At 44.7% G+C, this 18293-nt stretch overlaps 1 protein-coding gene across 1 annotated transcript in view; it reads left to right on the forward strand.

Moving 5' to 3' along the window:
* LOC134340405 (receptor tyrosine-protein kinase erbB-4-like) overlaps positions 1-18293 on the forward strand; it is a 138693-nt gene that overhangs the window by 54993 nt on the left and 65407 nt on the right. Inside the window, exon 4 of the mRNA XM_063037587.1 lies at positions 17230-17416. Coding sequence (XP_062893657.1) covers positions 17230-17416 — 187 coding nt within the window. The remainder of the gene's footprint in view (positions 1-17229; positions 17417-18293) is intronic.

Consider the following 18293-nt stretch of genomic DNA (forward strand, 5'->3'; position numbering starts at 1 on the left):
TCCCGGAACCTTTTCCAAGCCTTGCAACCTTCCGAGGTTTTCATCAGTTTCCTAGTTCTGACCTTTTGCTCATCCGCCCAGCAGTGATGGGGCATATCTTCAGACACCAAAGCCCTAAACTCTGGGATTCTCTGCTAAAACCCCTTCCCCACCTTTCTTTAAAACAGTCCATAAAATCTATTTCAGTGACAAAGATCTTGATTATCTGCCCTAACCTCCTCTGGTGTCAAAATATCATTAACAATGCTCTTGTAAATCTCCGTGAAATATTTTGATCTGGTAAAGGTGCCACATACATGAAAGAAGTTGTATTTCATAACTTAAGAAACAGCATCGCCACGAGCGCATGCAGCACAGAAATAGGTCTTTGTTCATGTTGATTTTCAAGTATCCATGTTCACTGATCCTATTTTATTCTCTCCACGTTCCCATCAACTCTCCCCAAGTTTTGTCACTCACTGAAGGCTGTCAATTACCTATCAACCTACATGATTTTGGGAAGTGGGAAGGAATCTGAGCAACTGCAGGAAACATGTGGTCATGTGGAAATCATACAAACACCACAGTTACACACCGGAGCTCAGGATTGCACCCAGATCACTGGGGCTGGGTGACAGCAGCACTACCCGCTGCACCGCACTGCTACCAATAGTAGTTTTTTTTTCACCGAGGATTTGCACTTCCAGAATTCTCTCCCCCTGAGGCTGTGGGTCCTCAGTTATTGAGTTATTCTAGGCTGTGTTTGAGTGGATTTTGGATCCTCAGGGAATTGAGGGATATGGAGATGAGGTGAGAAAATGGGCGCTTGAGACTTACGACCAGCCATAATTGTATTTAATGCTGATGCAGGCTCAAGGGGCTGAATGGCTTCCGCCTGCTCCTATTTCTTGCGTTCTTCTACCTTGCTGAATTCGTGGTAATTTTCACAAATCTTCATTGCCAGAATAATCACTGTGGTGGTGTTTATAGTTGGTGAATTTGTTTCTCATTTTGACCTCCTACTTCAAACACTTCTGCCAACACAAGACCTTCTGCATTTCCTAGATTATAACACTTGCTATTGGTGTTAGAGTTCTGTCAAATGCAGAGGGATTCTTTGCCTTTTCAAGTTCCCTCTTGGGCCAAGGGCTCTCTGATCAGTGGATCCTGTTTTGGAAGGGAAGGGGAGATTTAGCTTGGAAGGTGGCACCAACTCACGTCAAAAGGAAATGGTGCTGGCAAAGTCCTTGTGATCTTGTCATTAGTCTTAATAAAACTTGGAGAAAGGAGGCTAATTTGGTGTGGGCATGGTAGGCAAAGTTGGGCTCCAATTTGGCTCTCAGTGTCTCAGAAATCACAGGAGTGGTTGGGCACTTTCGCTGTACTATAGATTAAAGATTATACAGATTAGCTTTATTTGTCATATGTACATCAAAGCATACAGTGAAATGAGTCATTTATGTGAATAACCAACACAGTTCGAAGATGTGTTGGGGACAGCCCACAAGGGTTGCGATGCTTCTGGTGCCAACATAGGATGCCCAAGGCTTACCCGTACATCTTTGGAATATGGGAGGAAACTGAAGCATCCAGAGGAAACGAACACGGTCAAGGGGAAAGCAGACAATGGTGGGAATTGAACCTTGATCGCTAGCGTTTTAAAGCTTTACACTAGCCGCTTGCTAAACTACTGTGCTGTCCCACAATTAATCCTGGTGTCAATGGACACAGAGAAAGAAAAACACAAGGCTGCTATCCAATGTGCCCTATTCCCTACCTAACATCCTAAAACTCCATGTTTTGAGTGGTACAGCTACAGGAGCCACAGCTCCAGTTTCCTCCCAGCCACCAAAGCCATGCTGGTTGTTCGGTGAAGTACCTCCTGTAACTTGCCCCAGTGTGTAGGTGAGTGGTAAAATATCGATGAGATGATGATATGTGGGAGAACAGGTTACAGGGAAGTTACTGGACAATGGGATTGGTCTGTAAAACAGCACAGATTTGAACAGACAAAATGGCCTCCTTCTTTGTTGTGTGGAAATACAGTGTATGGATGCTTAGTGTCCCAACAAAGGAATGGTTTTCTGTCACCTCATCACAACCTAGGTATAGATAAATGACTACAGAAGGCTAGTAGTCAAGATTTACAAAGAAAAAATCAAGGAAATCAGCAGGTCAAGCATGGTCTGTGGGAGGAAAAAAGCTGTTGATGTTTTGGTTCGAAGCCGTTTCTCCTCCCACAGATGCGGCTCCTCCCACTGAGTTCCTCCAGCACATTGTTTGCTGATCCAGATTCCAGCATCTGCAGTCTCTTTTGTCTCAGAGGCAGAAATCTCCAACTAATAGCCTCAAGAGCTGGATATTTGCCAGTGAGGATTGGACACGCCACTCAGTCACTTTCCCTCAAGGATGGGCAGATTTATGTAGTTATATTTAGAGACACCGTATAACGTGGAACAGGCACTTCTGGCCCTTCGAGCTGCACTGCCCAGCAGCCCCCGATTTAATCCTACGCTAATCACAGGACAATTTAAAATGACCAATTAACCTACTAGCCGGTACGCCTTTAGACTGTGGGAGGAGACTGGAGGACCCGGAGAAAATCCATACATTCCATAGGGAGGACATACAGACTCCTTACCGATGATGTTGGAATTGAACTCTGAACTCTGACGCCCTGAGCTCTCATAGCACAGTGCTAACCGCTACACTACTGTGGTGCCCAAATTGAGGGAGGTTTGTGTGAAAATGCTCATCGGGACCCTTCAAACCCTGGAAACTATTGAAAATCCATCCATTCTGCAAGCATAAAGTTGGCACCTACAGTAGATGGCTAAAATATAGTACATACAAACACTTTCCACAGTGAAAATGTCCTTCCCACTCGATTGCATCAGGCTGGTCCAAAGCTGTCCAGATATGGACAAAAATTAATTTGCCATGCAGGCTGTCCCTGAGTAATGACTGGGTCCCTTTCTCACAGACATCCATAAGTCAAATTTGTCCATAAGTTGAAAACTACAGAACAATCACTTGATGTTCTAACCATAGCCTAGCAGTATTATAATAAATGACATCGAAAGACTGACAAAGAAGAATAATTGCTCAAAGTGGAGAGAGACTGGAAACTACTTCTGTTGTTCATAGGAATCAATATGTCAACATAGTCCGACTTTTGAAGATAATATTATGGGAGCTCATTCATATGTACAGGTTTCCATAAGTTGGGCATTCTTAACCCATGGATGGCCCATACTCTTTAAATGTTTAACTGATGGCCGTGCATGGGATCCTTATGTGAGGGTGGTCTGCCCATTGCTGCATTTACCCAGCAACGCTGGTGGACAGGAAAGGAACTGTAGCAGGACTATTCAAAGGGGTGATCCACTGATCACACGGAGATTTGTGCTTGGAGGCAGTTTTGATGTAAATTCCCACTTCTGCAACTCATTTCAGACTATGCTGAAATGCCTTTTCTTTTGGAGGGCCTGAAACGAGTTGCCTTGTCTTCGTGGGTGGCCACAATGGTCTGTGAGACAAGGGGTGAGGTGAGGGAGCCAGTGGCAGTGATGGAGCAGGATCTGAGGGTGAATATGACAGAATAGTGTCAGGAGAAAGAAACTAGGCAAGAGGCTATATAGACAGGTCTTATTGAAAATGACAACCACCTTCTGAGAGTTTTAACCACTGCCATTAATCTCTATAGCAACCTGACAACAGAGAGGTTGCCCTGTAAAGCTTTCTCATCCCCGGGGAGTGTATCTCCCTCCCACTCCTGCTGACTAGGGCTCTTAAAAACTGCACTTTACAAAGCTAAATACTTCTATACATGTGTGCAGAGAAATAAAGCAAAGACAGAAATTGTGTTTGTTATGTGCAAAGGAAGTTTAGTGGGAGAAGCATTGAGGTACTTTTGCCACAGTTACAAGCAGCATTCAGGAAGGCAAATAGTGTGTTTGTCTTTAATGCAGGAGGATTTGAGTATCTGGGGTCACATAGGAGAAGCAACTTCTTCATGCAGAGGGGAGTGAATTTTTGTAATTTTCTGCCCAGCCTGACCATGGAGTTTGAGTCACAGAGCTGATTGAAGACAGAGATTGATGGATTTCTAGATATTGTGGAAATCTGATCAATTTTTGAATGGTAGAGTAGAATTGAGCAATGTGGAGTTAATGTAATAAAGTAGTGTTGAGATAAAGATCAGATGTGATCTTATTGAATGACAGAGCAGGATGTGAGGTTGAATAACTTGTTCCTGCTCTATATCTTACGTTTTTGCAGGATTTACATCATATGGGTACTTCTGGGCCTGGGAGCATGGACAGTTGATTCAGTTAGTAGACCAGAGGTTTTGAGCAGACCTCAGGAGTCTCTTTCACTGCTGGTGATCTCCCAACATCAGTTGATGTGTCTCAGTGGGATCGTCCCTCAGAGTTCTGTGTTATTCATCTATTGAGGGTGGACCAGAGCAGATACCAATGCATCTCTCTCCGCACTATCCACAGATGGGGATTTCCAACAGGAGGAGGTGGTGAAGAACCTTGTTCCTCCTGGAGTCTCAAGGGCACCTTGTGGTATTGCTGAGGTCCCAAGTGTGTTGGACAAACAGCACAGGGACGCCGTTCCACACTACCTTCCAGGCCATATCTGTCAGTCTGTTTTGTCAAATTTGATTTTCTGAATTTGTGGACATGATGTCAGCACACCTGATTTCATAATGCAGAACATTCAAAGCAACTTAACACAAGCACGTTGTCAGTTACTCATTTATGACCTAAAACCAATATTTCATGGAGCTTTAACACAGATTTTCACTAAGTAGTGAGTGACCAATGGCAGGAAGGTCCGAAACTGTGGCTCGTCCCCATGGAGAGCCACTGCAGTGGCTGACACCACTGTAAAGCATGGTGCTGGATAACTTCAGAGCAATGCCAGTTTTAAGGTCAAGATTAGTTTTATTTGCGGAAGCATACAGTGAAATGCGTCGTTTACATCAACGACCAATGCACTCCGAGGGCGTGTTGGGGGAGGGGCAGCCCGCAACAGTTGCCATGCATCCGGTGCCAACATAGCATGCCCCCAACTCACTAATCCTAACCCGTATGTCTTTGGAATGTGGAAGGAAACCAGAGCACTTGGAGGAAACGCATGCGATCACAGAGAGAATTTACAAACCCTTACGAGTGGCCGGAACTGAACCCTGATCTACCATGCTGCCTTTAGTGTTTGTAACACTTGGTTGAGGACAGCACATTTGCTTTGGATCACCAGTGAGTTTTGGGTAGCCAAGGGGTACCTTTCACTATGTTTATGGCTTGCCAGCAAGAGTTGATATTTGACACAGTGACATCCCATGCAGCCCCAGAGTCTGGTGTCATACCATTGGCAAGTATTCCTATATCTCATCCCAGACCTTCCTGGCAAAGACATTTTTTAAGGAGATGGGTATGGTCTCTTTTCTAGTGCAGTCAACAAGAGAGCAATGTGCAGTGTCAATCACACGTGAAAGATGTGACAGTGACAACCCTTCTGCCCACCAGCCAAAGCAAGGTCTTGATACGTATTGAAAGCTTTGGCAATGAGGCAAATTGTCAAATGACTGTGGCTATTGTGCTCGGGGAACCATCCCACAGGACTACCATGTCCCCCCACAGGAATCTGATGGCTTTTCGTGCAGAGCACAGCCTGGCTCATTTGTGATTTAACCCTGCCTACCTCCAGCTGAGGTCAGTCGAACGCCACTTCTGCATGTCCTCCCTGCACTCCCTGACAAATTGTTGCCAGCTGCTCGAGTGAACGATCCCTTTAAGAGCTGATAGCCGCCTTTAATTGGCCACTGTGAAGCCCACACCTCGGCAGTGAGCAGGATAGCCCGGATGGCCACACGACAGGCTGCATGCAACACACGGTCACACTGACCGAAAACGCTTCACTTTGCCACCCTCTTGTCATTTTCCCGGATGTAGCTGGAGCTCTACTCCTTGGCAACAGTCTGCGTTGACTCCTCTCCAAGCCCCAATGGATATTTTTCTTTCTCTGAGCTGCCGATTATAAATAGGCTCTTTCTGAGGATTTTGTGGTTCTGATACCTTCTAACAGAAACGAAACCATTCTGGCAAATAAACACGCAGGGCACAGACGCTCTTTATTAGCTTGACATGAGCGAGAAGAGTGTTTCCCATCACGGGACAGGCCTGCTTCCAGCTGGTCATGTGACCCATTCCAGAGTTTATTCGGGCAGCAGGAGTAATATCAACACTGCCAAGACATGAAACCTAGGCGGGTGTTGCTTTGGAACACTTTATTTTCTCCATCCTGCCCTGAGGGCAGCAATTGGTTCTGTTGAACTGGGACTCCCCTTCCCCACCCCCCACCCCAGTCTCTCCAACTGTTATCCACAGGGGAGAAATGGGCCCAGGAGGAGACATGAGAGGCACAGGGCTTGACTTCCTACTTGTGTGAATAAAGTCCTTTATTTGGGGATGGTGGCAGGGGAGGTTATGGTGTTTACGAAATTGAAGGATATGGTTAGCATACAAGCTTGAGGGGCTAAGTGGCCTCCTACCCTCATAATCATCCATGTGAGTGACTGAGAAAGTGACTGGTGAGGATGGGAGTGGTGGAGGGAGGGCTGCAGGTTTTGCTTTATTATAAATTTTCCCAATTTGTCCAGGTAAACACTCCCCTATTTTAAAACTGAGCAGAAGAGCAACTGGGCCGATAGCTCTTCAAGGACAGTAGGTGTGAAGCAAACGCTCTAACAATGGGAAGAAGGCAAGAGAATGGGGTAAAAATAAATCACACATGATCGAATGGTGGAGCAGACTCAATGGGCTGAATGGCCTAATTCAGCTGCTAGGTCTTATCAATGTACAGATGTGTATATTCATGTACACTGACATATTCTCATGCACACATATACAAACCCCATTTCCAGAAAAGTTGGGATATTTTCCAAAATGCAATAAAAACAAAAATCTGTGATATGTTAATTCACGTGAGTCTTTATTTAACTGACAAAAGTACAAAGAAAAGATTTTCAATAGTTTTACTGACCAACTTAATTGTATTTTGTAAACATACACAAATTTAGAATTTGATGACTGCAACACACTCAACAAAAGTTGGGACAGAGTTAAAATAAGATTGAAAAATGCACAGAATATTCAAGTAACACAAGTTTGGAAGACTCCACATTAAGCTGGCTAATTGGTAGCAGGTGAGGTATCATGACTGGGTATAAAAGTAGCGTCCATCAAAGGCTCAGTCTTTGCAAGCAAGGATGGGTCGTGGCTCACCCCTTTGTGCCAAAATTCATGACAGAATTGTTCGACAGTTCAAAAGGAACATTTCTCAACACAAGATTGCAGAGAATTTAGGTCTTTCAACATCTACAGTACATAATATTGTGAAAAGATTCAGAGAATTCAGAGACATCTCAGTGTGTAAAGGGCAAGGTCAGAAACCACTGTTGAATGCGCGTGATCTTCGAGCTCTCAGGCGGCACTGCCTAAGAAACCATCATGCTACTGTGACAATTATAGCCACCTGGGCTCGGGAGTACTTTGGAAAACCATTGTCACTCAACACAGTCCGTCGCTGCATCCAGAAATGCAACTTGAAACTGTATTTCGCAAGGAGGAAGCCATACATCAACTCTATGCAGAAACACCGGCGAGTTCTCTGGGCCCGAGCTCATCTCAGATGGACCGAAAGACTGTGGAACCGTGTGCTGTGGTCAGATGAGTCCACATTTCAGCTGGTTGTTGGAAAAAACGGGCTTCGAGTTCTCCGTACCAAAGATGAAAACGACCATCCAGATTGTTATCAGCGAAAGGTGCAAAAGCCAGCATCTGTGATGGTATGGGGGTGCATCAGTGCCCACGACATGGGTGAGTTGCACGTATGTGAAGGTACATTGACTCTGAGGCGTATATTAGGATTTTAGAGAGACATATGTTGCCATCAAGGCGACGTCTCTTCCCGGGACGTCCATGTTTATTTCAGCAGGACAATGCCAGACCACATTCTGCACGGGCTACAACAGCGTGGCTTTGTAGACACAGAGTGCGTGTGCTTGACTGGCCTGCTGCCAGTCCAGATCTATCTCCTATTGAAAATGTATGGCCCATCATGAAGAGGAGAATCAGACAACGGAGACCACGGACTGTTGAGCAGCTGAAGTCTTTTATCAAGCAAGAATGGACAAAATTTCCAATTGCAAATCTACTACAATTAGTATCCTCAATTCCAAAACGATTAAAAAGTGTTATTAAAAGGAAAGGTGATGTAACACAATGGTAAACATGCCTCTGTCCCAACTTTTGTTGAGTGTGTTGCAGCCATTAAATTCTAAATTTGTGTATGTTTACAAAATACAATTAAGTTGGTCAGTAAAACTGTTGAAAATCTTTTCTTTGTACTTTTGTCCGTTAAATAAAGGTTCACGTGAATTAACATATCACAGATTTTTGTTTTTATTGCATTTTGGAAAATATCCCAACTTCTCTGGAAATGGGGTTTGTACAACCAAGAGTCTACCTGACCAGCATTGGCCACTCTAAAACTGCCAATGTTAATTCTGAGTTGCTAATCCAGAATCAGTGCCTGCGGATGACTCTCAGCCTTTGCAGCTCTGAGCTTGGCAACCAAGTGTCTTTAGTTTTTGAGAATTGAATGGAGGCTGGTTGCATGCACCTGTGTTTTCCAGTGAGAATTACTGTCAGAAGAGTTGCCCCTCAATTTAATTGAAGGAAGCTGGTCTAGGGGTATAATTCTCACTGAGGGACGTGTTTGGAGAATCAGGATCAGGTTTAATATCATTCGCATATGTCATGAAATTTGTTGTTCTGAGGCAGCAGTACATAATAAAAACTAAATTACAAAAAAAATTAAATCTAAATATAAAATTAAATTAAATAAGTACTGCAAAAGGAGCAAAAAAAAGAAAAAAAGTAATGAGGTGGGGTACATGGGTTCAACGTCCATTCAGAAATCTGATGGCAGAGGGGAAGAAGCTGCTCCTGAATCATTGAGTGTGTGGCTTCAGGCTCCTGTACCTCCTCCCTGATGGTAGCAATGAGAAGAAGGCATGTCCTGGGTGATGGAGATCCTTAATGACAGATGCCATCTTTTTTAAGGCATTGCCTTTTGAAGATGTCCTGGATGCTGGGGAGGCTCGTGGCCCCTGATGGATCTGGCTGAGTTTACAACTTCCTGCAGTTCTTTCCAATCCTGTGCAGTGGCCCCTCCATACCAGACGGTGATGCAGCCAGTTAGAATGCTCTCCATGGTACATCTGTAGAAAGTTGCGACTGTCTTTGGTGACATACCAGATCTCCTCAAACTCCTAATGAAATATAGCCACTGTCATGAGTTCTTTGTAATTGTATCAATATGCCGGACCTGGGATAGATCTTCAGAGATGTTGATACCCGGCAACTTAAAACTGTTCACCCTTTCCACTGTTGATCCCTCGATGAGGACTAGTGTGTGTTCCTCGACTTCCTCTTCCTGAAGTCCACAATCAATTCCTTGGTCTAAAGCCTGGTTTATACTTCTGTGTCAACGCGTCACCGTAAGGTCTGCGTCACCGCAAACCCTACGCAAAGCCGACGCAGAACCCTACGCGAGAGCCTGCATTGCTGCGACACACACCTCTCCCAAAATGTAACCGTGCGTCGCGGCAACGCAGACCGCAACAACTGTGATTGGTCTGCTTGGTAGCATCACATTTCCTCCTACGCTACAACAGTTTCCCATTGGGCGGCTGAAGGGCGGGGAAGGAACTCTGGCTGCAATGCTTTCCACAAAACTTTACAGACCTCCGAAATTATGGAGGACACATTTAGCTTTTACGAAAAAAGATGCTTGCGTCTTGTTTACCCCGAGAAAGACTACCATGACCATGAAGCCTTGCACAGGCAGGTGAGTGCGCATGCGTGACGTGCGCGAATTGCAGAGCGGCGCAGACACACCAATGCACAAGTATAAATGCTTACAACGCGCGTAGGTCACTTGCGTAGGTTACGGACTCCAGTTAACGCAGAAGTATAAACCAGGCTTTACTGACATTGAGTGCAAGGCTGTGGTTGTGACACCACTCAACCGGCTGATCTATCTCACTCCTGTACGCCTCCTCGTCACCATCTGAGATTCTGCCAACAATAGATGTGGCAGGGTGGCATGGTAGTGTAGTGGTGAGTACAACACTACCAGTGACCTGGGTTCAATTCCACTGCTGTCTGTAAGGAGTTTTTACATTCTATCCGATACATGTGGGTTTCCTCCACCTCTCCCAGTTTCCTCCCACAATCCAAAAACGTACTGGTCAGCAGGTTCATTGGTCACATGGGTACAATTGGGCGACACACTCATTGGGTCAGAAGGATCTGTTTTATCTGTAAATAATAAAAAATGAAAAATAAAATAAGTGCAATCCAGGTGCAGTCTATAGCCTCTGATCATCACAGACACCACTCATCCCACCTCCACCCCCCGAAAAGAAAGCAGCTTATCCACTCAGCCCTGACAGTGAACTTGGCACCTCTGATCTGTTTGGCATTTTAAAAAAGCATTATGTTCTCCAGAAAGAGACCTGCATTTCCATTGCTTTTTCACAACCTCAGGATGTCCCAAGCACTTCACAGATGGTGAAGAACTGGCAATTTTATACTGCAGCGCTGTTCCTTCATAGTAACAGTAGAGAATTAATTAGGGCACACACCGGAGAGGATTACCCACTCTTCTCAAAATACAAGGCACCGTGGAATCTTTTATGCTCACGTGAGAAAGCAGACTTGTCTCAGTTCAACGTTTCAGCTAAAACTCCTTTGGTGCTGCCCTGGAGAGTTGGTTTAGATTTTCTACTCTTTCTGGAATGGGACTTGAGTGAGCATTTCCCCCTACCAAACCCCCCCCACCCTCCACCCCCGAACAGAGATCTCTGTGGTCCTCCATCTCTTGCTGATCCTCAAGTTTAATTGTTCAACTGCAGCCCTTCAGCTCTGCTGTTTCCTCCTTAATCCCTGATGGTATACCCGGTAGGGCTTTGAAAACCCGTGCCAACCAACTGGCGGCAGTGTTCAAGGACATCTTCAATCTCTCACTGCTATAGTCAGAGGTTCCCACCTGCTTCAAAAGGGCGACCACCATGCCAGTGCCCAAGAAGAGCAGGGTGAGCTCTCTCTATGACTATCACCCAGTTGCACTCACATCTACTGTGATGAAGTGCTTTGAGAGGTTGGTCGTGGCCAGAATTAAGGACCTGGACGTGCTGCAATCTCACTGGCTCTCTGCTCAGCCTTGGACCACCTAGATAACAGTGATACCTTCGTCAAGCTGCTTTTTATTGATTACAGTTCAGCATTCAACACAATCATACCCTCAGTACTAATCAACAAGCTCCAAAACCTGGACCTCTGTACCTCCCTCTGCAACTGGATCTTTAACTTCCTCACTGGGAGATCAGTCAGTGTGTATCAGGAATAACATCTCCTCACTGACAATCAACACTGGCACACCTCAGGAATGTGTGCTTAACCACGACTGTGTGGCTAGGCACAGCTATAAATTTGCTGATGATACAACTATTGTTGGCAGAATTTCAGATGCTGTCGAGGAGGTGAGGAGTGAGATAGACCAGCCTGTTGAGTGGTTGAGCCTTGCACTCAATGTCAGTAAGACCAAGGAGTTGACTGTGGACTTCAGGAAGGGGAAGTTGAGAAAACAGACACCCGTCCTCACTGAGGGATCAGCAGTGGAAATGGTTAGCAGTTTCAAATTCCTGGGTGTCAACATCTCTGAAGATCTACCCTGAGCCTAACATATTGATCCAATTACAAAGAAGGTGCAGCAGCAGCTATATTTCATTTGGATTTTGAGGAGATTTGGTATGTCACCAAAGACGCTCGCGAATTTGGCTGCATCACCATGTGATGTGGAGGGGCCACTGCACAGGATCAGCAAAAGCTACAGAAAGTTGTAAACTCAGCCAATTCCATCAGGGGTACTAGCCTCCCCAGCATCGATGACCCCATCAAAAGGTGATGCCTCAAAAGGGCAGCAACCCAGGACATCCCTGTTCTCATAGCTACCATCAAGGAGGTGGTACAGGAGCCTGAAAACACACACTCAACATTTCAGGAACAGTTTCTTCCCCTCTGCCATTAGGTTTCTGAATGGGCACTGAGCCCATGATCACTACCTCAGTATCTTTTCTCTTTATTTTTGCTCTTTAATTTTTACATATATTTCTTATTGTACTGTATAGTTTTTATTATTGTATATTGCACTGTATTGCTACAGCAAACAACAAATTTCACAACGTTTCCCAGTGATATTAAACCTGATTCTGATCCCCTTTTTCCACTCTCTCTTCCTTTAAAATGTTCCTTAAATTCTACCTTTTTGGCTAAGCTTTTAGTCACCTGTCCTAATAGATTTTTACATAGCTGGGTATCAAATTTTGTTTGACAATTTGCAAAGTGCCTTTGGACATTTCACAAAGCTAAATGGACTACAGTATTTGCACAATAACAATGATTGTTGTTCAGAAAATAGTTCATTGGCTGCTGAGCATGTTGGATTGTCCTGATAATACAATAACAAGTTGCATAAATGGACAGGGAGACATTAAGGCATATGAGGTCCTTTTGTAAAACATTCTCTTCTAATTGAAGTTAAAAGAAAACTTTCCTGAATTGCGTTTGCAGCTAAACATACTGTGGGAAAAAAAGTTGAGTTTCCTATTTGAAACGCAGGTATGTCAGCACATTCATCATGATAAGGAGTGCTGAGAAATGTGCAATCTTTATCTCAAACCACAGGTAAGGCGCTGCCTGTCTGGGCCTGTCTGATGAAACGTGGGACCGGCAACATTTAAAAGCATATGTGGTGGAAGTAACTATTACTGGCTTCTGTAGCAAACATATATGGAAGCTGCCCCTCTACTTTCAAACACTGAAGGCCAGATTATATAGACTTTTCCCTGACTTTCCAAATGGTGTCCTCGAACAAATAATTCCAGGAGAGGACATTGTTTGGCAGTTGACTACATCTATTAACACCATTTTTTTTTAGATAGTTTTACTTTCACAGGCCCACTGTCCAGGTGGAATGATGAGTTAGAGATGCATCCAATGCAGGGAACAAATACCTTGTCACCATCTTCTCAACAGAATTCCCTGACTTCAACCTCCCTCAAAGACGTTGGAAAGGACTCAACAGTCTGTGCAGCCTTGGAGGATGTGATCACCTGCTCCACAAATGGAAGGTGCGCAGTGCAACAGTGGCCATGAGTCCCAAACCATATACCACATCACATCAATGTCTCACAAGAGGCACACCACTTCTCCACTTGGGATCTGTATCAGGACTTTAGTGTTTGTGATAGCAGCCCACCAACATCACATCAAGGGCAATTAGGGCAAATAAATGCTGGCCTTCCGACTGACATCTACATCTGGCAGCACATCCCAAATCCACAAGCTTCACCACTGAGAAGGACAAAGGCAGCAGGTGCATGAGAATACCACCTCTTGCATATGCTCCTCTCCAAGTCGCATTTCAACCTAACTTGGAAATGTAAACCATTCCTTCATCGTCACTATGTCTAAATCTTGGAACTTCCTTTCTGACAGCCCTCTGGGAGCGTCTTCACAAAGGAAGCACACCAGTGGCTCTACTTCATTAGTTAGAGGAGCTTTGGTATGTTATCAAAGACTCCAGCAAATTTCAGTAGGCATACCATGGAGAATATTCAGACTGGTTGCATCACTGTCTGATCTGGAGGCTCCAATGCACAGGATTGGGAAAAGCTTCACAGGGTTGTAGTCTCAGCTAGCTCCATCATGGACACTGGCCTTCCCGGTACTGAGGACATCTTTAAGAGCCGGTGACTCCAGAAGGTGGCATCTATCATTAAAAGGCCTTACCATCTGGGACGTGCCCTCTTCTCTTTACTACCATCAGGAGGAGTTACAGGACACACACTCAACATTTTAATAACAAATTTCATAACGATCTCTCTTTTACAGTGTGTGTGTATGTAATATATTTTGTAGTAACTTATAAGAATTTAGATAGATAGATAGATAGACAGACAGACATACTTTATTGATCCCGAGGGAAATTGGGTTTCGTTACAGTTGCAGTTATTGCACGGTCCTGCTGCCTCAAAACAACGAATTTCATGAGACACGTCTGTGATAATAAACCTGACTGCAATGGCTAATTGCCACCTTCTGAAGGGCAATAAATGCTGTGAGAATAATGTAATCTCTTACAATGGTCACAAAAGCTGCTTGTTGATAATCTGTTCACCAACCAGTAGCTCCTCCACCAGTAGGGCAACTGGATGTGGTCTTCTACTGGACAACCAGATATGTTTAAATGTGTCTCCCTTCTCTGTCCTTGGTACCTCTGCATGAGGCACTGATACAAGCTGTTCAAAGCTGTTGCTCCCTCAGTAATAGGTAGATAGATAGATAGATAGATATACTTTATTAATCCCGAGGGAAATTGGGTTTCGTTACAGCCGCACCAACCAAGAATAGAGCGTAAATATAGAATAGGAAGTTAAAGGGGTTGTTCCTGGTCAAACTTTTGCTCGCCTCCATTATTCCTCCAGGGCCTGTTGCATTGTGGCCCTCTCAGTTTAATATTTACACTGATCTTTCTTGCTGCCAAGGTGGCTAAGTAAAAGACTAGACTTAAAGTTTAAAGGACACTTGGACAGGTACATGGATAAGAACAGTTTAGAGAGATATGGGTCAATTCGGACTAGCCTTAGATGGGAATCTTGGCCAACATGGACCTGTTGGGCCAAAGGGCATTTTCCATTCTGGATGACTCTGTCATTGGTTTGTTGTATTGTGTAGAAATAGCACTTCTATTGCAACACAGGTTCGACTGCTTGAAGCTCAGTGGCATGGTGAAGTTTACAAATTGTTTCTCAGCCTCTAGGAGCTGGCTTCCAAAGAACGTTGCACTGACATTTCAAAAACCTGCTCTCTCTGCTAACTTGGCTGCCACTGGGACCTTCTACCCAGCTTCTTGTGGGTGTAGAATAGAAAAAGAAAAATTCTCATTCTGTTTACAGCATTCTCTTATTTTAATGCCAAGTCTGTCTTAATCAGCAAAGCATAGGAGAAAATTGAGACAATTCTCCCAAATACAGCAACAGTGGACTTAAACAGCACATCCAAGATAGTAAATACCCCAAGGTGCATCCCGGGAGTGATTATCAATCAAAAATTGATAAAAAGCTGCATGAAAGAAAGTTTGAAGTAAATTTACGATCATACAACGTATTGAGGGCAGCCCGTAGCATAGAGGTTAGCACAATGCTTTACAGTACAGGAGCCCTGGGTTCAATTCCCATTGCTGACTGTAAGAAGTTTATACATTCTCCCCGTGACCGTGTGGGTTTTTTCGAGGTGCTCTGGTTTCCTCCCACAGTCCAAAGACGTACCGGTTAGTAGGTTAATTGTTCATTGTAAATTGCCAAGTGATTAGGGTTTGGGTTAGAAACATAGAAACATAGAAAATAGGTGCAGGAGTAGGCCATTCGGCCCTTTGAGTCTGCACCGCTATTCAGTATGATCATGGCTGATCATCCAACTCAGAACCATGTACCAGCCTTCCCCCGCATACCCCCTGATCCCTTTAGCCACAAGGGCCATATCTAACTCCCTCTTAAATATAGCCAATGAACTGGCCTCAACTGTTTCCTGTGGCAGAGAATTCCACAGATTCACCACTCTCTGTGTGAAGAAGTTTTTCCTCATCGCGGTCCTAAAAGGCTTCCCCTTTATCCTCAAACTGTGACCCCTCGTTCTGGATTTCCCCAACATCGGGAGCAATCTTCCTGCATCTAGCCTGTCCAATCCCTTTAGAATTTTACACGTTTCAATAAGATCCCCCCTCAATCTTCTAAATTCCAGCGAGTATAAGCCTAGTTCATCCAGTCTTTCATCATATGAAAGTCCTGCCATCCCAGGAATCAATCTGGTGAACCTTCTTTGTACTCCCTCTATGGCAAGAATGTCTTTCCTCAGATTAGGGGACCAAAACTGCATACAATACTCCAGGTGTGGTCTCACCAAGGCCTTGTACAACTGCAGTAGTACCTCCCTGCTCCTGTGCTCGAATCCTCTCGCTATAAATGCCAGCATACCATTCGCCTTTTTCACCGCCTGCTGGACCTGCATGTCCACTTTCAATGACTGGTGTATAATGACACCCAGGTCTCGTTGCACCTCCCCTTTTCCTAATCGGCCACCATTCAGATAATAATCTGTTTTCCTATTTTTGCCACCAAAGTGGATAACTTCACATTTATCCACATTAAATTGCATCTGCCATGAATTTGCCCACTCACCTAACCTATCCAAGTCACCCTGCATCCTCTTAGCATCCTCCTCACAGCTAACACTGCCGCCCAGCTTCGTGTCATCCGCAAACTTGGAGATGCTGCATTTAATTACCTCATCCAAGTCATTAATATATATTGTAAACAACTGGAGTCCCAGCACTGAGCCTTGCGGTACCCCACTAGTCACTGCCTGCCATTCTGAAAAGGTCCCGTTTATTCCCACTCTTTAAATCGGCGTTGTCCGTGGTTGCTGGGGTTGTGGCTCGAAGGGCCAGAAGGGCCTGTTCCATGTTCTATCTCAAAATAAACAAACAAATAGTCACAATATGCCACCATGAGATTCATTTTCTTGCAGGCATTCACAACAGAACAAAGAAATACAATAAAGTCAATGAATAGCAATATTTGGTGTTAGAGATGAGTTTTAAAGAGCATTCTAAAGGGGAGATGGGCGACATAGAGATTTAGCAAGGGGATTTCAGAGCTTAAGCCCAAGTAGCTGAAGGCACAACTGTTAGTGGAGTGGGGGAGAAGGGGTGGCAGTGGGGGTTGCTGTCTAAAATGATCAAGAGGGCAGATTTAGAGGAGGATGAGGTCTCTGAGGTATGAGGGGCTGGAGGAGATTGCAGAATATTGGTAATGACATTAAACTGGATGAGAGTGGAACACAGTAAGTCAAAAGTTTAATGTAGTATGGAGTGTCTTCTGAGAGGGTGGTAAATTATTTTGAGTGTACATAGAACTTGATCTTTTTCATACCCTTGCTGTCCTTATGCTTAATGGGACAGTGCAGAGGGAACTTTACTCTGGATCGAACCCATGCATTGTATAGTATATCCCTTTGCAGATCTAACATTGGCTTCTTTGCCCCACAGTCAATCCGGGAGGTTACTGGCTACCTGCTCGTGGCACTAAATCAGTTTGAGTATCTTCCTCTGGAAAATCTGCGAATTATCCGTGGTACAGCACTCTACGATGACAAGTATGCACTCTCTGTGATCCTCAACTACCGGAAAGATGGAATTCAAGGGCTGAAGCAGCTTGGCTTTAAACATCTGACAGGTAAGATCTTTGGACAGGTGGGCAAGAGGAATTGGAGAGGGACTCCCGGGGAGCAGTGAGTGCTCTGGAACCGTAGTCTACATCATTGCCTTGGCAAAGACTTACAATACTTTTGAAGCACTTTACAGACGCTGTGACTTCATAGTTTCCTTTGCTCTGTCTGGTCTGAAGGGTATACTTTTTGTGAGCACAGAAGAGCTTAGGAGGCCACATCTTGGCAGTATGGACCTGGACAGGGAGCGCTGGCAAGCATTTCTACTAAAGCAACCAACATCTCTGAGCCTGACGTTACCTTATACCACACAGCGACCATTAGACTAGCTGCTAGTGCTCAGATACTGAAGCTAGCTCAAGTTTTAGTGAAGACCCTCCACCTTCCCATAACCAACCCAGGGGAAAAGGGGCTATTTCTGCATCGAGTAAGTGCCTTTGTGCTTCCCTCCAGGTCTCTGTTAAAGATGTGGGGTTGGATGACAGGTCTAATTAAAAGATTTATTTGTTGTGACTTTTGCAATGAGTCAGAGAGAGAATTGCAGTTTCTGTCAAACCAGATTTTCAGCCAAGGAGCAGAACTGGAGCCAAATTTTGCCTCAAACTAGGCAACAGGCTATGTGGAACCAGCCAATCCAAAGATTGTTGTTTGCTCTGCCACAGCCACAGCCAAATCAAGCTGCCCCCATTCTACTCACCCATACATCAGCTCCCCTCCCCTATTCTGAGTCCCTTCACACTGCCCTCATCCCACTCAACCCCCATTCCTCTCCCCAAAAGTTCTCCTTATCCCACTCCCCACTAACTCCACCCTCCTGCACTCACTCCACCTCATTTCCAACATTCCATCCCCCCACCCCACCTCACACTCCTCTAACCAGGCTGT

This window comes from Mobula hypostoma, chromosome X1, assembly GCF_963921235.1.
Source record: "Mobula hypostoma chromosome X1, sMobHyp1.1, whole genome shotgun sequence".
Lineage (NCBI taxonomy): Eukaryota > Metazoa > Chordata > Chondrichthyes > Myliobatiformes > Myliobatidae > Mobula > Mobula hypostoma.